The 25,614-nt window shown below is 39.5% G+C and overlaps 1 protein-coding gene across 1 annotated transcript in view; it reads right to left on the minus strand.

Annotated features, from left to right (window-relative positions):
- CHSY1 (chondroitin sulfate synthase 1) overlaps positions 1-25,614 on the minus strand; it is a 66,559-nt gene that overhangs the window by 27,864 nt on the left and 13,081 nt on the right. The window contains exon 2 of the mRNA XM_045560591.1: positions 22,793-23,288. Coding sequence (XP_045416547.1) covers positions 22,793-23,288 — 496 coding nt within the window. The remainder of the gene's footprint in view (positions 1-22,792; positions 23,289-25,614) is intronic.

Below are 25,614 nucleotides of genomic sequence, written 5' to 3' on the forward strand. Positions count from 1 at the left end.
AAAGAAAGAGAGTAACTTTATAGTGGAGAACCTGGCAAGGTTTTCTTAATGGCTCTATCTTAATCAAGTGATGAAAGTCAGCATCACCAATAACAGAACAAATCAAATCATGAACTGTTAGAGTACAAGAGCACAGCATTACTTCTCTAATATTTTGCCTAAAATGCCTAACTTGAATGTAATCATGAGAAAATAATAAACAAATCCAAACTGGTGAACATTCCATCTCCAAAAAGTGTCAATGTCATAAAAATCAAGACAAAACTAAGGATCTGCTTCAGATTGAAAGCAATGGAAGATGTAACACTCAGAGCATTTAAAATGTCATTCATTTAAATAAAACTTCAACTTTATATACTTATTTATAGAAAAATAATAAAGAGATATATACCTGTATGCCATGAAGCTTTTTCTGTTTTAAAGAAAGGGGGTTAATTTAAAACCTTCATCATTGATGCTTAAGAGACTGCAAATTGTTATATGAATTCAATGTTCCATAGGAAAAAAAAACTGCTAAACAAAAATAAATATAAGGTCAGTTGCTATGCAACAATAAGATATGTTTGCATGAAGTCAACAAAGGAGGGGAAAAAGCAGAAAAATGAATCTTTCTATATTTTCTATGTTAAATTCCCAGGGTAACAGTTATAAGTGGTCAAACTTCCCAAATAGGTATTTCCTTACAACATACAGTTTATTAGCATGGTGGATGTGAGTATATAACATTGCCAATGTTAAAAACAAGTCTATTGGCATGTGATTGATGTGTATTGACACAACTTAAATAGCAAGTTAAACATAAAAAGTATAAAAGTGCCTTAAACTTTGTAACAAAGATCCTTTGAGATGACTGCAAGTTAGTGCTGTTAATATACTGAACAAGTTTCTCAAAGTACTTATCTTCAACTCTTAGTCTATTATTTTTCTTCCCACCTACTGACTATCCTTGGTAAAACTTTCTGAATGTTTCTAGTAAAAAGCATAGGGAAAAAGAAAAAATAAAGCTCAAAAACAAGGTCTGTTTATAACCTTGGTACAAGATTTAATTGTAATTATTCATTAAACAGTTTGGATTATCCAGTCACCTTTTGTTGGTTAGGTTTATAAAATGCTTGGCCACGGGAAGTTAGTAAGGCATACTATAGCCACAGTTTTGCACAACACACAGAGCAAAACTGCTCAATAGAAAAAGACGCTGAAAGCTGCATCACATCTTGAAGATCAGCCTCTTGAGACTACATCCCTCAGTCATTAAAAGACATTACATTGGATAGAAAAACTAATTCTGGCATAACTAACAATCTAGAAGCGATGCATATACCTAAATGGATACTGGAAAAGTAAAGCTTTGCATCTCGAATCCAGTGTTCTTGAGTTTTACAATAAGAAGTGGTTTAGGTCAGTCAAGGGAAACTAGGACCTAAACTGTGAAAAAAAAAAATATATCAACATTAAGAAGACTGCAAAATGGAAGAAGGTGGAGGGAGAAGAGGAGGAGAGCCGCATCTTAAGAGCCACGGTGAACCAGAAAGAGACCAACTCTTATTACAGTATTTACAGTAGCTATGATGACTCCACTGCACTCTACCCGGAGCCACAGAGTGAGACTCTGTCTCCAAAAAAATTAAAAATAAAAAAAATAAAAAACAAAGGGAGGAAGAGGAAGGGCATCTATGAATGTAAATATAAATAAAAACTATATGAAACAGTAGTAATGATGTCTTGTAGGAGACACACACACGTGACAAGTGCCTAAAAGATGAGAGGAATTTCAACAGAGTTACAGTGCTCTAAAATCCTTGCATTTTCTGGGAAGTAATATTAATTTATAGTCTTTAGTAAGTCAAAACTTCATAATGTAATCTCTAGAGTTAACCACTAGACCAATGGTAGAGAAGGGAAAAAACGAAATAATAAAAAGCATCTAATCCAAAATAAGGTAAGAGAACAAAGAAAATTAGAAGAGGTGGACCAATTGAAACAAATAGTAAATATTGCATATTTAAACCCAAGTATCAGTTTTTATACTAAAAGTAAACAAACTGAATGCTCCAATTAAGACTATTCTCAAATTGAAAAAAGGAGACGTGCCACCTGACAAAACCTTGCTGAAAACAGATAAATCCTAGGTTCATCAAATGTATTCCATGTAATAGCCAACGCAAAGATCCAAAATGAAAAACGAAAACAGTACACTGAAGTCACTCAACTTAGACCATTCCAAAATACTACAGCAGCACAAAATCTGTCTCCGACTGACCAGAGCTTGAAGCAAGGTGAAAAGAAACAGATACAGGACAAAGAAAAGCAAACTCCCACATTAACATTTACTGAGTTCCTACTGTGTGTAATTTCCTAGACTTGGCATTTAAGTCTTACTCACTTATACCTGAAAAATTGGGAGGCCTTTGCTTTTTCTAATGTGGTTAAAAAAGCAAGAATACTCAGAGGAAAGTGGCAGACTAGCCGCAGTCTCATTTTCCCTCCAACAAAAACTGGCTCCTCCGACCTTAAAGAGATAGACCAGGTAGGGCAAATTGCTTTCATCTGTGCTGGGCCCAAGTGACCAGGATCCATCACTTGCGGGGCCAGTGGGGAAAGCCCTTGAAATGGCGTTTGGGCTCAGTGCAAAGGGCCCCCACTCCACCAGCTCCTTCTGCACTGTGCACAGAAGGCCGGGTGCGTCTGCCTGCCGTTGGCTGTGTGTGCTGGACTCACGCCCCGCTATTTGCCAGCCTCAGCCTCATCTCACATGCAGCAACTTCCTGTGACTGGGTGCAGCACGGCTCACCCCGCCTAATCCTGCCCCTACATACACTGAACACCTGCCTACCAGGGCCTATGCAAGATGCAAGGGTATCTATTTCATTACAGTTTATACCATAAAAGCACCACATGTCCTTTTTTAGGGAGACACTGACTAGCAAGATCTGCATCAACCTCACTCCACTAGTTCTTTGTATTTCCATCTGCCACTTTAAAATAATAACAGACTTTTCAATTGGGCACATCCTACATAATTTTAATAGATGTTTATACACCAAAGTATATCAATGATGTCAAGACCTGAAAATACCAGGTAAAGAAGCCACAGAGTTTAAAACCTTCAGAGGTTTTCTAGAGTGTACCATCAATACAAGCCTATGACATCACATAGAGCAACTTAAGTTTTTGCAAGGCCCTAGAAAATACAAAGTTAACAGCTACTGAGTAAGCCCTTCATGGAATTGCCATGCACAGAACCTTCTATAATTTTTAAATGCAGAGAAAAGTAAATTCTTCCAAAATATGTTTTAATCAAAATAATTTTCAGCTATTAAGAGATTTAGAGCATTCTTATGCCAGCATTCTTATTGCATGCTCCTATGTCACTGCCGTATGACCTTGGCCCTGTCTCCTCCTCCCCTTGGGAGGCTGGTGCTGTCCTCCTCCACAAGGCTCTGCGTTGCAGTGACCATGCACACGACTTCTCCCTGCAACCCTAGCAGTCTGTCTGTGGTTCCTATAACAAACACCCTTCCCTAGCCCTGCTAGCATTCTCACTGAGATGCCTTATCACACATGATCTCTCTTCTGGGGAACAACCAGCTCCTTGAGAGCAGGGTTCTTGTCTTACTCATCTTTGATCCTCTGGCTAAAATAGGGGAATGCTTTTTATTCTATATTTGCCCGAATTGCTTCTGTTTTATGACAACAAAAATATGGTCTCAAAAAATCCATTCTCTGCAAGAGCACATTGAACTATACCATCAGTACTTTACTTACCTATGAAGAGAAGTCCTTGTTGGGGAAAATCCAAACAAAAGCAAGCTGATGACATTCACAGGCTCTGCCATCAGACCACTGTTGATCAGCCACCTCCCACTTGTTATGCTCCTCCTCTCTGCTCCCCGTCTCCCCACCCCCCAGCCTGCACCTGTTTAACTCATATTCATCCTGCAGACACCAGTCCATACCTCGGTTCCTCACGGAGGCCGGCCCTGACCATCCGCCCCAGGAGGAGCATGCTCACACGCTCACAGCTCTCTGTCCTTTGTCTTCACAGGAGTACCAAAGCTGCAACTGGTGAAATAATCCCCTATCAAGGACACAAACTCCAGAGGGACAAGGACCTAGTCTGTTGTTCACCTCTGGCTCTCCCAGTGCCAGCACATAGTGCCTGGCACGGAGTAGGTACACAAGGGCTTGCTGAATGTTGATTTTGCTGAGTGCTGAATGAAACACAGAAATATATATATATATATAATAAATCACCTGTCTCTCCCATTAGATAAATTCAACAACGGCAAGGATGGGTATATGTTTACTTACCTCAGTACCCCTGCCATATAGCATCACTATCACATAGTAGGCACTTAATAATTACCTGCTGAATGAACAAATGAATGAACAACTCATGTATGTCTCTTTGAAATATTTTTCAGCTTGTTAATATTCATCTAGGTATGAAACATAGAATGTGATCATCTTCTGCAAGTTGTTCAGACTTGTCTTAAAAACTTTTGCCATTACCATTAAGGTTAAGTACTCTGTATTAGCATTCTACATGCCTAAGGCACAAGAACAACCATAAAAAGAACATGAAAAAAAAAATTAAACTCAACTTTAGAGAAGATCAGTTCAATAATTTTCCATATCCTTATTATAGTCAGGCATAAACACGTCCAAGATTAATATTATTAAAATACAAAAACAGAAAGAGCAACTTGCCCAAATTATAAACAGTTACAAAACACAGTACCAAATAAAAAGCACTTCAGCCTAGACTAAACCATAAATAAGGCATTAAAAACCTCTTCTTAAAACAAAAATGAAATACCACTACACAACTATTAGAACAGCTAAAATCCAAAACACTGCCCAAACCAAGTGCTGGAGAGGTGAGGGGCAACAGGAACTTTCATTCACTGTGACTGGGAATGCAAAACGGTACTTTGGAAGACAATTTGGCAGTTTCTTACGAAGCTAAACATAGTCTTACATATAATTTAGCTAAACACAGTCTGACATACAATCCATCAGTCACACTCCCAGATATTTACCCAAATGATTTAAAAACTTATGTCCACATAAAAACATGCACACAAATGTTTATAGCAGCTTTATTCATAATCACCCAAAACTGGAAACAACCAAGATATCCTTCAGTAGGTGAACATACAAAATATACTACATCCCTACAATGTATTAATAATATTATTCAAGGCCGGGCGCGGTGGCTCACGCCTGTAATCCTAGCACTCTGAGAGGCCAAGGCGGGAGGATTGCTTGAGCTCAGCCTGAGCAAGAGCGAGACCCTGTCTCTACTATAAATAGAAAGAAATTAGCCAAACAACTGAAAATAGAAAAAATTAGCTGGGCATGGTGGCACGTGCCTGTAGTTACAGCTATTCGAGAGGTTGAGGCAGGAGGATCACTTGAGCCCAGGAGTTTGAGGTTGCTGTGAGCTAGGCTGACACCATGGCACTCTAGCCCAGGCAAGAGAGTGAGACTCTGTCTCAAAAATAATAACAATAATAATATTATTCGATGATAAAAAATAAATGAGCTACCAAGCCACAAAAAGGCATGGATGAATCTTAAATGCATATTCCTAGGTGAAAGAAGCCAGTCTGAGAAAGCTACATATAGTATGACATTATATGACAATTATATGACATTCTGGAAAAGACAAAACTATGGAGCCAGTGAAAAGATCAGTGGTTGCCAAGGGCTTTAGGGCTGGGGGGAAGGTGGAGGCGCACTGAACAGGTGACGCACAGGGATTTCTAGAGCAGTGAAACTATTCTGTATGATACTGTAATGGCGGTGCATTTGTCAAAACCCACGGAACTTTACAGCAAAAAGAGCAAACCTGAGTAAACACAATTTTTTACAAAATCATTTAGTAGATTGGGGCAGGGGGGGCGTGTCCCAGGATGGAATGTAGACTGTGACAAAACAATCTACCTGTACTACAAACGTATGAGAGAACCTCAGTGAAGAGAGTGGGGGAGAAGGTTGCTGACCTAAGTAACTCTGAAAATGAGCACAGACTGTAAGACTAAAGGTAAAAAAAAAAAAAAGTACACAAGCACTGTACTCTAGTTGCTAAAGTTGTTACTCACGGGGATATGTATCAACAATTCTGAAACCACTATACATGTATACTGGAATTAAAGGATTAAGTAAATGGGTGATGGGTGGTGAAAGCCAGGTCTCACTGTTGGAGTGGGAGGTTACAGTTAAGCAAAGGGAGGAGGCTAGAATGATCCATGTGATAACGATTACAGCCGGAGACATCACTATCAACTCATGTTCAGTTTAAAACAGGTGCAGATGGCCACATACAGAAATATTTATAGATATGTGTATACACAAGGGTTAATACACACACAGATATTTTCTTGCTGTCATCTGAGCAGGCCTAGAAGCAAATGATACCCCAAAAACAACAAGCACATCCAGCACCCAAATCTTAGTTTCTAATACCATTCTTCAATAGAAGGAGCCTGGGTTCCTTTAAGAAATGGCTGATTCTAGGACTGGGGCAGGAAATACACAAGATGAGCCTGGAGCATCTTCCAGTGCCAGAAAGGAAGGAAGTACACACGTACATAAGGGAGAGAGGGAGAAGAGAGGCAGGACGGACTATCTGAAAGAGCACCAGATGGCCAAAGCTGGAACAATTTTAGCAACAGCAAGTAGTATATAACCCAAAATAAAAAATAAATATCCATGAGTCAGTATCATGAGTTATACTGATATAAATATATAACTGAATAAACGGGGGAGAACAGACAATCTCCCAAACAGAAGAAAGTGTGCATACATTCCAACCTCAAGGAGGTAGGGTATTACTGCCCACCCATAAGCGTGGGCTGCACTCAGTGACTTCCTCCCAAATGGCAGAAGATGCAAAGAGGAGCAAAGAGTAACTCTGCAGTGAAGAAGCCTGACAAACACTCCCTCAGCCAGCTAATCAAAGTCAATGTTGACAGTGATAAATAATGTTGACAGTATGTACTCTTGATACGATGTGATGACAATAGCATTTTACCTCAGTGGTCTTGCCCTCAAGAATCCATTACCCCCATCTAATCACGAGAAAAATATCAGACAAATCCCAATAGAGGGAAATTTTACAGAATACTTGACCAGTTTTCCTCAAAACTGCCAAGGCCCTCAAAGACCAGGAAACCTAAGAAACTGGCACCGACAAGAAGTTTAAGGAAATATGACAATAGGAAAAGGACAGTAGGTAAAAAAAATAAAAAACAACACTCATGACATCTGAATAAAGTAGGGACTTTATCTTTGTAATTTTTCTGTAAATAAGACTTTCTTAAAATTAAATTTATTTTAAAACAAAAACAAAAATCTTTTTCTATTCACCATTCTGTAAATCACAAAATCTTAGGCCAATGGTTCTCAGAGTGTGGTCCTTGGACCTGCAGGATCAGTATCACCTGGAATTTTGTTAGAAATGCTCATTCTCAGATCCCACCCCAGACCTGCTCAATGAGTCCTGCTGGGGGGGCGGGCAGCTTTCTGTGGTTTACAAAGCCCTTCGATAACATGCTAAAGTTTGAATACACAGTGGCACTGATTTGTGATAGACAAGGTGGGTGGGACTTGAGAACCAGGTGATGCCAAAGCTGGTGGTCTGGGGACCACACTGCACTTTGAGAATCACTGTTTTAGATAAACCAAGCAACGAGAATGAGCATTACTGAGTGCTTACTATGGGCCAGGTACTTAATACAACATACCTGCAAGACAGGTTTTTTGTTTGTTGGTTTTTTGTGTTTTTTTTCTGAGACAGGGTCTCGCTCTGTTGCCCAGGCTAGAATGCCCTTGTGTCGTCATGAGCCTCCAACTCCTGGGCGCAAGTGATCCTCCTCCCTTAGCCTCCCGAGGAGCTGGGACTACAGGTATGTGCCACCACACTGGCTAACTTGTCTTATTTTTTGTTGTCCAGGCTGGTCTCAAACTCCTGGTCCCAAGCAATCCTCCTGCCTCAGCCTCCCAAAGCCACCACACCCAGTCTGAGAAAGGTTTCACCATCTCACCTGAGAGGGGTGAGAGGTTTAGAGAAAAGGAGAGCAGTTTTCCTCAGGCCACACAGCTACATGACGGACTGTGCAGCCTTTGTCTCCACACTGTCGAGGAGCTGCATTTCTGGACAGCACACTCTACTACTGACATCTGAGTGGCCATTATTCAACCTACTACATATTTTAGAAGTCAAAATGACATCCAATGGGTTTCTCCTGCAAAATTATAGCAGAGAATTACAATTTCTGATCAAGGATGTAACAGACTTTTTTCTTTCTTACCGGGATCACTACAGAATACCACACAAAACCGACTGTAAATGTAGAACATTACCACACTTTAAACTTTCTAATACCCAATTATAGCTGGGCTGGTGGCTCACGACTGTAATCCCAGCTACTCTAGAGGCTGAGGCAGAAGGATCACTTGGGCCCAGGAATTGAAGACCAGGCTGGGCAATGCAGTAAGACTTTGTCTCAAAAAGATAAAAACAAACCATCACAGAACTAATAAACACTTTAATCAAGGTTAGAGCTTTCAGAGGGCTTCTTGTGGAAGATCCTGACCAGCATCTTTAAAGAGACTGTAGAGGAATTTTAAGACTAGTTTAAATATTCTTTGAGAAATTTATCTGGGAAGTTTGCTCTGCTGCTCTCTGACATCGAAAACTAGGTAAGTGCAAGCCTAGGGATTGGAGATCAAACACCTCTTCCGTTTGTTCTTAGGTTATAATCCGTTACTTTAAACCCATTTAAACCACTGCTCTAAACTACTAATTTATACTACCTTGGTAAGACTAACAAATAAACTGACAGAGTACTATGAGATCCAACTGCTATCACTTGGGTATCATGTTAACCATGAGTATACTAAAAATATCCCACCAAATAAAGAAATCTAAGAACGATTATAATTTTCCCTTTATCTAAAATTCTCAACAACTCAACTTTACTGGTTCTTTTAAAATGAACACTGGCAATATTTACAGTAAAAAGGTACAGTACAATATCATACTGAAAAAGAAAAGATGATGATTAGTAGAAAACTGCAGGCTTTGTAGTCAGACTGCCTGGATTCAAATTCTAAATCTATCTCTTTACATGCAGTACAGTTCAACCCTGGACATGGTAAGTAACCCTATTTTTTAGAGAAGAGGAAACTGAGGCTTAGGAGAACACAGAATAGGTTTTCTCTATACCAAAAGCATACCTTTTAAACCTCACTCACTTCCAAAAATGATTTACTACAAAGAGTTAACTAAATCAATGTTCAATTATAACTGTCTCTTGAAATTAATAGTGATTTCTGCCTTCCAAGTGAAGTGTCCACTTAGAAATCGTACTGATCTACTAGAACCATTATAAAATGACTTAGATCGCCTGGTGATCAATAAGCTTTCAGTCCACTAGGAGTTTTATAGGACCACAGATTACAAAAGAAAGGCTGAGCCCCCAGTACATTTCTGCAGCAATAAGTAAAGGTAGTGAAGCAGCTTCATGAGGACGCATCCAATTCTATGGGAGTGAGTGGCTTATCTGTTTAAAAAATAAAACCATGCAGTTTTAAATCAATATAATTGAATGTCAAGTTTCACGATAAATAAAACCTCTGCAACACAGGACCCATGCTCCACAGCTTACTCCTCTAAACAAACAACACTCAGCTTCTGCCCAGGTGCTGACCACCAGCTACCTGTGGTCCACCGGTCCTCGGGCTGCTCCCCGAGGCTTGTTATCTTCAAGTGCTGTCCTGCACACAAGTCATCAGCAGATAAAAAAGTTCCCCATCATTATACCAGCACACCTCCCACCCTTGTCCACCCATATCCAGGGGATTCTCTTTGTAAAGAAGATAATGTCACTTTGATAAAAATCTCCCACATCACCACCTTCCAAGCCAACTAAAACAAATACCCCAATGGTGAGTGCTCAAACACTGCAAGTTCAAACCAAGCAAATGTAAATCAAAGTTTCCTCCTATTTCACCAGCCTCCCCTGCTCAGTCTACTTTGTGAACTCCTCCTCATCTCTGACCTCTAACTCCTGGGAACTGCAGACTCAGCTCTAAGACCTTCCCTCTTTCTCCCTAACTCCCTAGATGATGTCATTTGTCCTTGGGTTTTAAAATACCATCAATATGCGATGACTCACATTTGTATCTCTAGCATCAACTTCTCCAGGTTTTCCCTTCACTGGGAACTCTACCCCGCCTCCAGCTGCTCGGGCAACTTTCTCTCTCCCCACGTTCTATCAGCTCTGCCTGCAAAATTTATCCACAATCCAACCACTTCTCATCGCTCACCTGGTCCCAGGCACCCTTCCTCACCTCTTTTCAGAGCTACCAGAAGTGCCTGCTAACCAATCTTCCAGTGCCCACTCTGACTCCCCTGAAGTTTCTTCTCCACGAGCCAGGCAGAAGGCCTTTTGGAAATGTTAGCTCCCCCAAATCCTCTGCCCCCAACCCCCAGAGCCCTCCCAGATCACTCAGAATACTCAATGTCCTCATCATGGACAAAGCCTCACAGGATCAGGCCCCTTTTGCTCATCCGCTCCAGCCACCCAGCCTCTTTGTATTAATCATGCACACATTCTCCTGCCTCAGGGCCTTTGCACATGCCAATCCCTCTGCCGAAACTGCCTAAAATGGTCCTTCCCCAGATATGAACAAGGTTAGCCTCTCCCTTGCTCAGCAGACTAGCAACCCTCATCCCTCCATCAGTCTACTCCCTTATCATGCTTGTATTTCTTCAGAAGACTTAGTACCACCTGCCATTATTTATTAATCTATCTCCTTATTTTCTGACATACCCCTGGAGAAGTAAAGTCATCCTGAGAGCGGGAGCTTTGCTGTGTTCACTGCTGCATCCCCTGTGTCTAGAGCAGGAACTGTCACACAGCAGGCACACAGACAGTTTTGGGTTTTTAAAAAATATATTAACCATTTTTAAAAAATTTAAGTACATTTGTATTATCTGAAGTATTTCAATATCCCTATTCATATTATCATAATAAAATAATCACTATTCTAAATTATTACAGAATTAGACACCTAAAAAGCAAACAGGCATTCCTTGGGTGGTAAAAATAAAAAACTGTACCTATATTTCTGCCTTAAATAAACCAAATCATTTTAAATAAAAAAGTATGTCTTATGTCTTTAAAAATCAGTGTTCCTGTTGCAGAAGAATGCAGAGAAGTGTTAACACACATGAAAGGAACAGTAATACCTACAGTACTTTTCTATGATATGGATTTTTTTTAAAGAAAAAGCTTTAGAAATAAGTGCCAGACATCAAAGAAAATAACTTTGTACAGATTTCTTTATCCCCACAAGGGTTCACTGAGAGAAAACACAGAAGCCAAACACTACAGGGTTAACCGTGATGGCGTCAGCAAGAGTGTTAGCATTAAACTGCTGAGTGAATGATGAAAGATTCTTTTTAGCCAAGGAAAAGTTGTGCTGCAATGGTACCATTACAAATTTTTACAGTAATAACACAGTACATTATAAGCTTGTTCAACTGATAAGCTCTTTATGAGGGCTGGAAGTCTGCAGCCCTCTTACACAAAGACCTTTCTGTCTTAGAGTTCCTAGAAGTCAATAAGCTAAAAATCACATCTTGCACAATGTCCACTTAGAGTCACAGAGGATCTAGTCTTCTGCTGATTTGCCCAGTTTCCCCTTGGCACAGAGATGCCAACGGGATACAGAGGCAGAGGCAGCAACATCACTTCTGTGTCCAGTTTGATCAGCTCTTCAATTCAGCCACTTTTTACTCTGAAATGACTTCAGATTTACAGAAGAGTTGTAAAGATGGTAAAGAGAGTCCCCACAGCTTCTCCCCAGTTCCTCTAATGTTAACATCTTACTTAACTACAGCACACATATCAAAATTAAGACATTAACATCCCTACAACACTATTAACTATAGACTTTATTTCTCAGATTTCACCAGTTTTCTTACTAATGTCCCTTTTTCTTCTAATCGGTGCCCCCCAGTACATTTAGTAGTCATGTCTCCTAGGTCTCCTCTAATCTGTGACAGTTTCTTAGTCTTTCCTTGCTTTTCATGACCTTGACACTTTTGAAGAACATTGGTCACGGATCTTGTGGAAAGTCCCATACCTTGGGTTTGTCTTAAGTTTTGTCCTGATTAAATTGGGGTTATGGATCTGGGGACGATTCCTGCAGAGGTAAAGTGTCCTGCTTATGCCATCACGTTGCGAAGCACATGATACAAATACGACTCTTTACTGTGATATAAAGGTAGTGTCTGCCAGGGTCCCACTCCCTGCTCCATTCGGCAGAAATGAGTCACTAGGTCCAGCCCACAGGGAGGAGGAGGGAAATTAAGCTCCACCTCCACAAGGGAAGATTATCAAAGACTTTATGAACACTGAAACCACCATAGAAATTAATAAATACTTTGAAACTACTTTTTTTAAAATTGCAATTTGTTTTGACAAATAAATCTCCAGTTATAGTTCATAGAAACTAAGAAAAGCTGAGGCTTGAGAAAGATAAACATTCGTGAAATCATCAGTTGCAAAGACAAAAAAATATTCTAAAATATCATTTAGTTTCAGCTTTAAAGTGTTTGTTAGTTTGATTTCTAGCTAAAAGTTCTTGTTTTCATCATCTTATTGAATACAGTGTCTTCCTATGTTGATACCCAGGATTTATCGCTGACCACCCATCACTCACTGTTACAGTCATGCTCTGCATAAAGACGTTTCAGTCAACGTCAACAACGGGCCACATATATGATAGTGGTCCCTTGAGATTATAGCACTGTATTTTTATTGTACCTTTTCTATGACTGGATATGTTTAGATACACAAATACTTACCACTGTGTTACAGCTGCCTACAGTATTCAATACAGTGACATGCTGTATGGGTTTGTAGCCTAGGAGCAACAGGCTAGCTAGACCGCACAGCCTGGGTGCGCAGTAGCCTCTACCACCTCGGTTTGTGTAAGTGCACTCTACGATGTTCCCACGAGGATGAAATCGCCCAACAGTGCATCTCTATGAACGTATTCCTGTTAAGAGATTCATGACTACATTTGGTTACACAACTTGTTGCCATTAATATGGCTTAGAGGAGGGAAGAAAGGAAAAGAATAAATATATATATACACACACACATATATATGTATGTGTATATACATCATTAACCTATAAAATATATGATGGGGGGGGCATTTGTGTGTCAAGTTTGGCTTCCCATCAACTTGACTATAAGCGACTTACTGGAAAGACCAAAGTCAAACTTCTTTTCTGTTCTCCAGGACCCAGGGCAGGGGCTGAACAGGATGATGTCAATTAACAAAAATATAACTTTGGATTCTACCAAAACATCACTGCATCATAAATTTTAAGACTATAAATGGCAACATTAGCAAGTATAAGAATCACCTGAAAAGTCTGTAAACAGTGCAGATACTGGACTCTTCCTTAAGATAAAGAAAATGACATATGGATCCTACCTCCGGATAATGTGCTAAAGAGCCCTTTCCCTGTCAATTAAACGTAATAGGTCATATACGCCTAGTGATGATGATCTCCCAAAATGAAAGGTGATTAATAAATAAAGCCTAGAATACCCTGAACATACTCCTACCAAACTTGAACATTCTGAAGATATACAAATTTGCCTTTAGACCCACCTCCTCCCTCACAACACAAGACTTTATACCAAACGGTGGAACCACTGGAGCAATGTTTATGTACCTGGTTTTGTTTTGCCAGTAAAATAATTACAGATCCAAAGCAACTAACACTTCCATTTTAGGTAAACTTTGATTGGTTCTGTCAAAGTATTCTTCTCTAAATTGTAAAAACAAAAACAGGGATTCCTAGGCCACAATGTTACTATAAATCATATTCAAGTATTTGTTTATATAGGTCAAAATCTACTCAGATCTCTCAGGAAATAAGTCCCGAGTGGCTTTGCTTTTCGGATACTTGAGGATAGCCCCTAACAGCCCTCACAAGCACTTGCTCTGTCCCAAGGACTAGCTGTGACGATAGAATAACGTGCATCATCTTAATTTGTCCTTGAAACCATCCTACAAGGTAGGCAATTTCTACCCTTATCCCATTTTTAAAGGAAATTAAGGTTCAAGGGAGTTGAGTGACTCACTGCCTGAGAACACACAGCTGGTGAAGAATGAAGCTGAATGGGGCACGACGACTCAAGCCCAGCCTACCTACACTCAAACCGAAGTCCTCGGCACTCCCTACACCTCCCCTCAAGACTGGTGCCATTTGGCCTCACTCTTCAACCACTCTCTGCCTTGATACTCCTCTCCAGTCACACAGATCACCTTGCTCTGTCCTAAACACACCACACACACTCCTCTTTACTGTCTCTTTGCACCCCAGCCTAGCTCCACTAGAATATCAGAGAACAGTAAGAGAGCAGGGTCTTTGCTTTCTGAACTGCCATGTCCCAGCTAGATCATGTCCTGCTAAAGACAGATGTCCAAAATTCATTTTAAAAATAAATGTGTATGAATATTGTAACCAATTGGTTGGAAGTCTTTCTAATTTTTAGGACACAATACCCTGACTTTGTAAACAAAGTAAAAGGGGATACTCAGAGTAATTCACCTAATTATAAAAAGCAAAACTGAAGCTGTGAGGCTAAGGCCCCATAATGGATGTTCTCAGGTGACACTAATGAAAATGGCAGAGTAAAGACCTCCAAAAATTCTGTCCACCATAAAAATAAAGAGAACAGCAGCAATAATTGTCAAAGGCAACCTTTTCAGGACTCTGAATGTTAGCTAAAGGTCTGCAGTAACCTGGGGAGCATTTATGCAAGAAAATCAGCAAAATTTCAGTAACAGTGAGCTTTGCAGTATTTTAACTTGCCCTATTTCCACACACTGTATTCCAGATCTGCCCTAGCTTTGAAAACCAACAGCCTGAAAGCCACTGGAGGGGAGAGAGAGAGGCTGGAGCTATTTCAAAGCCCCATTTCCAGATAATTGTCATTATCTGACCCCACTTGCAAGGCTGTTTTTATCTGACCTGACTCAGAGCTCTCCCACTGCAAACAGTCTCTCAGAGGAGGAAGGAGGAATAGTTAAAAACAATCACAGGCAATTGCTGAATATTTTACTGTAGAAGGGGATGGCTAACGGTCAGTGCTAAAAACAGGCTAATTAAAAAGCTTAAAAAGAAAAGGTGAGGAATGAGATGTCACAGGGGTTTTGAAAAGCTTCAATATACTCCTGGGAATCCAGAAGGCCATGCACATATGTGCGACTGTGCTCATGCTCAAGAAAGACCTGAGAAAGTCCGGAACTCTCACCTCTGGCTGACCTTGAGGCTCTGCACAAGCAGGTGGTGAAGGCTAAGGCAGAGTTGTCAACTGCCTGGTGAGTGTGGAGGGCAACCACCAACAGGTACACAGAGACCTCAGCAAAGGGTGGGAAACTAAGTTCCAGGCATCTAAGGAAATCTCTGTCCAATCATTAGCTAAGCACTAAGCAAACCAAGCAGAGACTTCAGCGGCCACATATAAAAAAGAATATAGACTTTACAGAATTCATTCTGAAAAGTCACTAAACAAACAACAACAAACAGCAATAACATTCCTGGGGAAGGGGCAGAATCTGATTTCCAGAGCTGCCACATTTAAATAATGATAAATAAATAACCAGTTTCCAAAAAAAATTTATGAGACATTCAAAGAAACAAGAAATACTTTCTTGGCCCAGAAGAAAAAAGCAGCCAATAAAGAGAGGGAAATTTTTTTAAGAGCCAGATAGAAATTCTGAAGTTGAAAAGTACAATATCTGAAATGAAAAACAAAACAAAACAAAACAGATTTGAACAGGTAGAACAAAGAATCAGTGAACGTGAAGGTAGATCCATTGATATTATCTAGTCTGAGGAAAAGAAAGAAAACAAAATGAATAAAAATGAACAGACCCTGAGCATATGCATGATGGGAGTTCCGAAAAAGAAAAGGGAGGGGTAGGAGAGAGGAGGAGGGAGAGAGGAGAGAGGAGAGAAGAGACAGAGAGAAAGAAAGAGAAATGGGCAGAAATATTTAACAAAATAATGGCTGAAAAATTCTCAATCTGATTAAAAAATAAGCCACACACCCAAGCAGCTCAAATTCCAAGTGTGAGAAACTCAATGGGCAGACAATGTATAAAGGTATAATTTGTTTCACCATAACAGCACAAAGAGAAGGAGAGGGATGGAGCAAAGATTTTGTTTACTGTCATTACTGAGTATTAATCTGAACTATGTTATCAGTTAAGATGTCAATCATAACCCCCAGGGCAACTATTAAGAAAATAACTTAAACACAGTTAAAAAAATAATAAGGAAATTAAAAAGGTACACTAGGAAATATCTACTTAACACAAAAGAAGGCAGTATTGGAGGAAAAGAAGAACAAACAAGACATACACAAAACAAATAGCAAAATGCCAGACATAAATCCTCCTCCATCAGTAATTACATTAAATGCAAATGGATTAAACATTCCAATTATAAGGCAGAATTGACAGATGGATTTAAAATTTGATCCAACTATATGCTGTCTACAAAACATACACTTTACATTCAAAGACAAACAAGTAAACAGACGAAAAATCAAGATATGCCATGCAAATGGTAACCAAAAGAGAGCTGGAGTGGTTACACCACTATCAGACAAAAGAGACTTTGGATAAAAATTGTCACTAGAGACAAAGAAGGAGTTTTATAATGATAAAAGGGTCTATCCATCAGGAAGATGTAACAATTATAAACATTTATGCACCCAAAAACAGAGCCCTCAAAATAAAATGTGAAAAACCTGACAGAATGGAAGAGAGAAATAGACAATTCAACAATAATACTGGAGAATTCAATACTCCACTTTTGATAATGGATAAACATTAGGAAAAAAACAAGAAAAGACTTACCATTATAAACCAATCAGACCTAACAAAACATATATAGAACACTCCACTCAACAAAAGAAGAATATACATTCTTTAAGTGCACATGGAACATTTTCCAGGATAAACCATATGTTAGGCCATAAAAGTCTCAATAAATTTAAAAGAATTGAAATCATACAAAGTGTGTTCCCTAGCCATAGTTCAATGAAATTAGAAATCAGTAAAACAGGGGGAGAAAATAAAATAAGTAAATAAAAAGTAAAAAAAAAAAAAAGAAATCAGTAACACAATTAGACAGCTGTGCTGTTCACGGTCTCATTTCCTCTAATTTTTTTTTCTCCTCTCATGCCCTTCCTACTCACTGCTGATACGGTCCTTATATAGCAATTCCCTTTTGGGGGTGCTAATTTGCCACTTCTAATCCATTAGAAGCTTAGAAATTCAACCACCAAACTGGCATAACAAAAGAACAAGGCTCAGTACAAGCCCAGGAAGGGCTCTGCCTTAAACAAGCATGCAGCATTAGTGCAGTCTCCGAAATGTCTATCCGAGCCACTGAGGGGCCTGCCTGGCAGGTGAGGTTAACGGGAGGCCTAAAGAAGTGAGGAAGGCACTATTATAACACAAATCACCTCCATGACAACCAGCAGTTAAGCAAGATTATTTCTTTGTGGTGAGAACATTCAACCACCTCTCACTAGATGGCAGATAAGGCAACCACCCTGATCTGATCATTATACAACATATACACATACTGAAGAATTAAATTGTAGCCCATAAATATGTACAATTACAACGTGTCAATTTTTTTTTTTAAAGAAACATTATTTCTTCTATCATTAAAGGTGGGGGGGGAATCCAGGCTTCTGGAGCACGGCTGTTCAACTTTCCTTGATAAACCAGTCAGATTAACACGGGAGATCATTTCTTTTTACATATCTTGCTGTAAACTCCAAGTTCCCTCAATGATATGCCTTCCCATAAAAAGAACATCATTGATCTCACCCTTCCTTACATTACTTTTTATTTAAAATCAGTATCATGGGGTTTCATACTTCTAATTTCTCTTCAACTGTTTCATGAACATATGGTCTTTGTCTCCTCAACTACACTGAAGCCCTTGAGGGAGAAAAAGAAGGCCATTCATGTTTCAGTCTTCTGCAATTTCCCTATCAATTCAGAGAGCAGTCCTTGGCTCATTAATAAGCCCTTAACAAATGCTTACTGGTCAACTCAGAGCTTCACAACTAGTGTATTTTGGTACACACATATATCATGAACAAGTTCTCCCTGCAGAACTCTCTTGGAGGGGAGAACTCCTTCATGACAACAATCTGTCCGGGTTTGGGTGGTATGGGGGTGGGAGCAGGAGCCCTTGGAAGCGGTCTCCTCAGCGTGTGTGAGTGCCACGATAGGGGAAAAAGGTGGGGAAGCCTTGGGTGAAATGACTGACTCGAAATGCTGCTAAAAAAAACTGGAAACAGCCTGAATGTCTGTAAAAAAGATGAAGCTCTTTTATGTACAAATGGAAAATCTTCCAAGAAATTTAAGTGAAAAACAAGATGTAGATAGTATGCATAACGTATTCATGCAAAAGGGGGGAAGATGTATAAACTTAATTGCTTGTATATAATATGAAATACTGTATGATATCTCTGTAAGGATACACCACGGTGACTAACTCATGGGGGGAGGCCAAAGGTTAGAGACAGGTAGGAAGATTTATCCCTGCAAACCCTTTGCACTTTTGAATTTTGAACATGACAACATTAGCTATTAAAGACACTAACATTATAAAGTTGCCAAACCACCTTTACCTATCTCCAAATTCCATTAATACTGATTATCATCTACCCAAACACCTTCATTATTAGTCAAACTTTGCATGAAAAAAATGCAAGAAAGATCTGAGTGCTGGTTACCCCACTGTGTGAATTTGTGAAAATCCACTGAGCTCTACACTTATGACCCAGTCACTTTTCCATAGGTATAGTATTCACCAATAAAAAGTTAGAAACAAAATGAAAAGGTTATTTAGGTCAACTTGCTCTTTGTTCTCTCTTAGTATTCTGTTCTTAAAGGAGTAGCACAATATTTCATATATTTGGTGAGATAAAATAAATTACTGTTCCAAATTTTTCAATAATGTTTCTCAAAAAAATTTCATATGGGCCAAGCTCAGTGGCTCATACCTGTAATCCTAGCGTTCTGGGAGGCCAAGATGGGAGGACTGCTTGAGCTCAGGAGGTAGAGACCAGCTTGAGCAAGAGTGAGACCCCATCTCTACTAAAAATAGAAAAAAATTAGCCAGGCATGGTGGCATGCACCTGTACTCCCAGGTACTTGGGAGGCTAAGGCAGGAGGATTGCTTGAGCCCAGGAGTTTGAGGTTGCAAGTGAGCTATGATGATGCCACTATACCCCAGCCAGGACAACAGAGCAAGACTCTGCCTTAAAAAAAAAATATATATATATATATGATTTGGGTCAATAATGCTGACCCCATGTAATAAAGTGGACCAAGCCTGACCAGCTCCTCTCACCTCTTTTCCAGGGTTTACAGCCTCAAGGCCCATGCTCTCACCCTCCTGTAACTTTTCTGTGAGTTTAAAATTATTTTCAAATAACATTTTAAAGCTGTTTATTAAGACATAACTACCAATAACTATCAAAACAAGCTTAGAAATGAATCTGGACTTTGACAGTTGTTCCTTGCCAGTTATTTTAATTTACATAAGTGTTATCCAAAGGCATTAATTCTATTTGCAAAAAAAAAAAAATAATACCTTCTGGCTAGTTTTATAATAGGGCAAAATAAGTACCTTCCAAGACCCAAAGCTTAACATAATTGTCTCCATCATAAGACTCCACCTCAATAATTTCTCATAATACAAGCCTTAATGGAGAAACTAGATTTACAGGAAGTTTAATAAAAGTTTCTCATCCGCATGAAGGATTAAGCTCACCTAAGTGGTGAACACAATGATAAACCCTAATAACAACTTAGGTTAGAAGCACTTAAAGCACAGAAAGAAAAAAAAAAAATCAAAGGTCTAATAAGATGGTAAATGTCCCAATAGATATAATTCTTAACAATGATTATGAACTAGGTGTGAAAGGCAAAACTTTAAACATATAGGAAAACATACAGGAGAAAATCTTTTGTGACCCAAGGAAGAGAAGAATTTCTTAAATAAGACACAAAAGCACAAACCATAAAGGAAAAGAATGATAAATTGGACTGAACTTAGATTCATAATTTGCATGTAATAAAAAGTTCACAATTAAGGTGAAAAGACAAGTCTACTCGGAAGGCTGAGGAGGGAGGATTGCTTGAGCCCAGGAGTTCAAGGCTGCACTGAGTTATGATCGTGACATTGCACTCCAGCCTGGGCAACACAGTTAAGACCCTGTCTCTAAAAAAATTTTTTTAAATAAAAAAAAGACAAGCTACAATCTGGGAGAAGATACTCTACCCAAAATAAACCACTCCAACAAAATCATAAGACAGACAACATTCCAACAGAAAAAGGGGCCAGGCTATGAATAGGCAACTCACAGAAAAGAAAAAAAGAACTCTGGGCACTGCTGGTGGGAGGGCATCCAGCACCAGCCACAGGAGAGCAAGCCAGCGGTATCTAGCAAAAACTCAGTCATCATAAGGCATTTAAAGTAACGCAGAGCAGCAGCCACACCCTGACTACCCACACTCCCAGGGAGGTCCTCGCTGCTGCAGCCCCAGCGCCCACGGTGGGGAAACAGGGAACCACCCAGGGAGGGAGCTGCCTCCCCGAGCAGGTCCCTTTAGCTAATAAGGCCACTGACAGCATGCATTGAGTCTTAGGGGGGGCTTCAAGTGTCCCGACAGGACAATTCCAGGCACCCTTCTTAGTGTGTTAGAAACCTTTGGTGATTATATCATATCAGAGGAAAACTACCCCAAACGGCCTCCGAACCCTGCAACCCCAGGATAACGTTGGGGTTACATCTGGGCACTAAAGCTGGAGCAAAGTTCTTGATAAAACTCAAGATACTGGCTCTACTGGTGTCTGCCTAGCAGTATATAACATGACTAAACTAAGACATAGTTTTAAAAATTTTCTCTCAAAAATAGGCCTATCTTCTACAGTTCCAGCAAGAAAGCCAGCTTCTCAGAGATTGGGATCAGGAGAAAGTGCCAAAGCATCACATATTTTAACCGTAATGAAATATTTTAAGGTTATAACTTCTTAATTAAGGATGGAGAAAATGCAGAAATACTGCCAGTTGTATAATGCTTAAAACAGCATGAAATCCTCAAACAGCCTTCCTCACTGCAAAAATCCGTGACAACAGAGAGAGCCCCCAGGCCCAGTGAGCCGTCCCCTGTGCGTGGGGGTGGGGGAGAGCATAAGGCACACAGAGAATAAGGGGTTCACTCAGATCACATTTACAATTTAAAGTGTACCTTTATGATTTTATAATTAAAAATCACATGAAGACCACTCCCTGTACACTTGAACATGTCCACTTCCCTGGAAGTTCAAACAAAAGAAATAGAGTGATTAGAAGACATTTAAAAGCAAGTCTGGGGGGAAGACAAGCACAGGCAAGAATACTATTTCTTCACTTGAGTATGTACTTTAGAAAATTAACTCAAAAAAGAGCTAAGGCCAGGCACAGTGGCTCACGCTTATAATCCCAGCACTTTGGGAGGCCAAGGCAGGAGGGTAGCTTGAGGCCACAAGTTTGAGACCAGCCTGAGCAAAATAGTGAGACATCCAACTCTACCAAAAATAAAAAAATATAGCTAGGTGTGGTGGTGTGCGCCTATAGTCCCAGCTACTCGGGAGGCTAAGGTAGGAGGATCGCTTGAGCCCAGGAGTTCAAGGCTGCAGTGAGCAATGATTGTACCACTATACTCCAGGCCTGGGTGACAGAGTGAGACTCTACCTCTTAAAAAAAAAGGGAAAAAGAAAAGACCTAACAGTTCACATCAGAAAGCGTATTCCTTTCCTTATGAATGATCTGGGGGTAGGGGGGAGGGAGAAGAAAAAAAATGGAAGAAATTAAAAAAAAAAAAAATCAGAAAGTGCATTCTTTTTCTCAGGCAAAAGATCTAGCAACTGCCTCTGCTCCTTACAAATACAAGCAGTTTATCAACCTAAACACAACACAATCTAAATAATTTTTTTCACTCTAATCAATATTAGGATCCTACAACTGAAGACAAGAGAAGCACATCTGCCAATAATAACAGAGAAAAAAGTCCAAAGCTAACTCATATTCTCTAAACTTTTAAAAAGAAAAAGTCTACAAGCAGACTTCCTACTCCCTTCAACGAATTTCACTTATGTGTCAAGGTAACTCAGAAAATGCAGACCACCTATTCTGAAAGCAACAACTATAATTGTAAAGGCACAGATTACAATAACCATCTGAAAAGTCAAGGTTCAAAATAAATGCAAAGCCACAAGCTATTGGCTTTTTCACATCATGAATCATTTTATAAATTCAAAACATGTAAGTTTCTAATCTGTGTGGGTCATCGTGACCAAACGAGAACAGTCAGGCCTTCGGGAGAATAGAGTTAGGGAAATGCCCTATACTCTTGCAATTCTAGCTGTAGAATCAGAAGTCTGATAAGATGATTTTCTGGATAATCATGAAAATATCACGGTGACCATCAGCAAACCATATCTTTTCTTTAGACCCCAAGTAACATTATTTATTAACCAAGGTATTAGGACAAAAGTATGGAAGGTATGCTGTAAAGAAAAAAGGTAATAAGGGGAATTAAAAAAAAAAAAAGAACTAATGACAAAATTAACAGTTTTTCCCATAGTAAAAGATTCTGTTCTTACCTCATAAGACCAGACACACTGCACCCCTGCAAACCTCCGGACACATCTTCCCACCTCCACGTCCTCATGGGTGGTGTACATTTCCCGGAGACACTTGCCAATGTGTGGTACCATTCTCCGAAGCACCTCCCGGCTCATGATCACGCCAGGCCCCCCCATGCAGAAGTTCTCACCAGGCTCGAGGGCCAGTTTTCCCATTTCTTCCGTGGTGCCTAGTCCCGTCTGCCCAAGAAAGAGGGGCTCGCTGCTATTCAAACTCCTCAGAAAATTCTCCAGACGGTCTCCTTTGATGTAAACATCATCGTCTGCTCTCATAAACCATTCATACTTGTCCAAGTAGTGGTCATGCATGTACTTGAGCATCATAAAAGACTTCTTCTGGGGTGGGTAGGAGTCATCCACGCCCCGTAGTGGCACTATGGGAATTGGTAGAGATGTGTCTGAACCCTCACTAGAGAAGAATTCAACTTTCCCAGGAATTGTCTTGGACCACGTTCTGGAATTGAAATAAATATCAGTTAGAGAACAGTTTATTTCAAGCTTCTTATTTTCAGGAATTCACATATTTGATCATTTTGAATTGCCACATTCAAGAGGATGATGAACACTTTGATCTACTTGCTTCCTCTTAAAGGAAGCCCAGGCTACCAGGTATTGCAAAGTCTGAAAAAAGAACCCCAACTAAAAAGAAAGATGAAGTGTTAAAACACTTCCAGGACAGCTATTGTAAGTTTTAGTTATGGCTGAAAATCAGATTGCCAGGGCACCAAGGTCTACCTATGTGGGTTAATTTTCTGATACCATCAACTCCCTACCTAACAAACTCCTCAGCTCTATAAAACAAATGACAATAAAAAAAATCAAATTGTTAGCTCACTGTTCACCCGTTGACAGAGGAAAGATGAGTGGTCAACTGGAAGGAAACAAAGTAACGGCTCCTTTTGCTGAACAACTAATTCAAGGTTATCACAGTTGCACTTTTCCTTATACCTTCTTCAAGCTATGTATTAAGAGCTGAACTAGTTTAGCTACAATAACTCATTTGTGCAGACTACTTCCAGGAAAAACATATCATGGAGAATAAATGAAACAGTAAATTCAATCTTAAGATAAAAAAAGCACGGTTCCCAAATTACATTCTATGTTTTTTTTAAATTTTACTTAACTGTTACAATTGTATACACTATAGTGAAAAAGTGACTTGAAGAATCAATGAAACCCACACAAATCTTTAATGGAAAGTCTTGGAAGAGAAATATCTGAAAAGATATACACCAAATCTCCGGGGAAGAGGTACAGAAGTAGGGAAATTGGGAGGGGCCAGAGGAAGCGTGGGTAAAGATGACTTTCACTTTTTGATCTATGCATCTCTATAATGAGGGAAAATTTTATGAGTATCACATTACTTGTTTTTGAAAAAAAATTTTTAATTGTGATAAAAGACACATAACGCAAAATTTATCATCTTAACCATTTTCAAGTTTAAGTTCAGCGGCCTTAACAATGTTGTGCAACCATCCATCTTTTCCAGAACTCTTTTCATCTTGCAAAAGTGAAATTCTAAAACATGGTACTATTTTGTAATTTTTTTTTTCTTTTTGAGACAGGGTCTTACTCTGTCACGCAGGCTGGAGTAGAGTGGCATCATTACAGCTCACAGCAACATCAAACTCCTGGGTTTAAGCAATTCTCCTGCCTCAGCCTCTGGAGCAGCTGGGACTCCAGGCATATGCCACCATACTCAGCTAATTTTTTTTTTCTATTTTTTGTAGAGGTGCAGTCTCATTATGTTGCTCAGGCTGGTCTTGAACTCCTGGCCTCAAGTCAACCTCTCATTTCAGCCTCCCAAAGTGCTAGGATTACAGGCATAAGCCACTGTGCCTGGCTGTTACTTTTGTAATTTTAAAAACAATTTACAATGAAGTACTTGGAAAACAAACAACTGGCTTTTATTTTTCTTCCTAACCCAAGTATAAGGAATACAAAACAACTTCAAATTTATTTTATTTGAGCAGAGGAAAAATTCAACGGGACTCAAATTTCTGCCAAACATGTCTCTCAAAAAATTCAAAGATTAAATACAAACCATTTTTATCAAATCTAGGATGATGACTGTAAGATGCACCATTGTTTTTATCTACTAATAACAAAGAAAAATATACTGGCTGGGGGAGGTGGCTCATGCCTATAATCCCAGCACTTTGGGAAGCCAAGGCAGGAGGATTGCTTGAGGCCAGGAGCTCATGACCAGCCTAAGCAACATAGCAAGGTGCCATCTCTATAAAAAAAAAAATTTTTTTTAATTAGCTGGGCATGGTGGCATGCACCTGTAGTATTCCTAGACACTTGGGAGGCTGAGGCAGGAGGATTGTTTGAGGCCAGGAGTGTGAGGCTACAGTGAGCTAATGATAATGCCACCATACTCCAGCCTGGGCGACAGAGCAAGACCTTGTCTCAAAAAAAAAAAAAAAAAAGTGAAGGGGAAGGAAAAAATTACTGCCAATCATAATCCCACGATGCCAGTAACTGTAAAATGCATCCTAATTTCAGAGATGTTAAAGTTTGAAAAAAATTCATCTTATAATGAATGTAAGATGGTAGTTGTTAATGTTTTTCCTTAATGGATTTTATGAGACTGATACACTGCCAGCTGCTCTAAGAGGGCAACAATACCTATAGATTTTAAATGGACTTATATATTCTTATGCCACTTAAAGAACTCTGAGAAACAACCAAGAAACTAATTCATTAATTAATTCTGTGGTACATTAATTCTACACATACATTAATTCTATGATATTAGATACTTTACCAGTTACTGT

This window comes from Lemur catta, chromosome 9 (genome assembly GCF_020740605.2).
Source record: "Lemur catta isolate mLemCat1 chromosome 9, mLemCat1.pri, whole genome shotgun sequence".
Lineage (NCBI taxonomy): Eukaryota > Metazoa > Chordata > Mammalia > Primates > Lemuridae > Lemur > Lemur catta.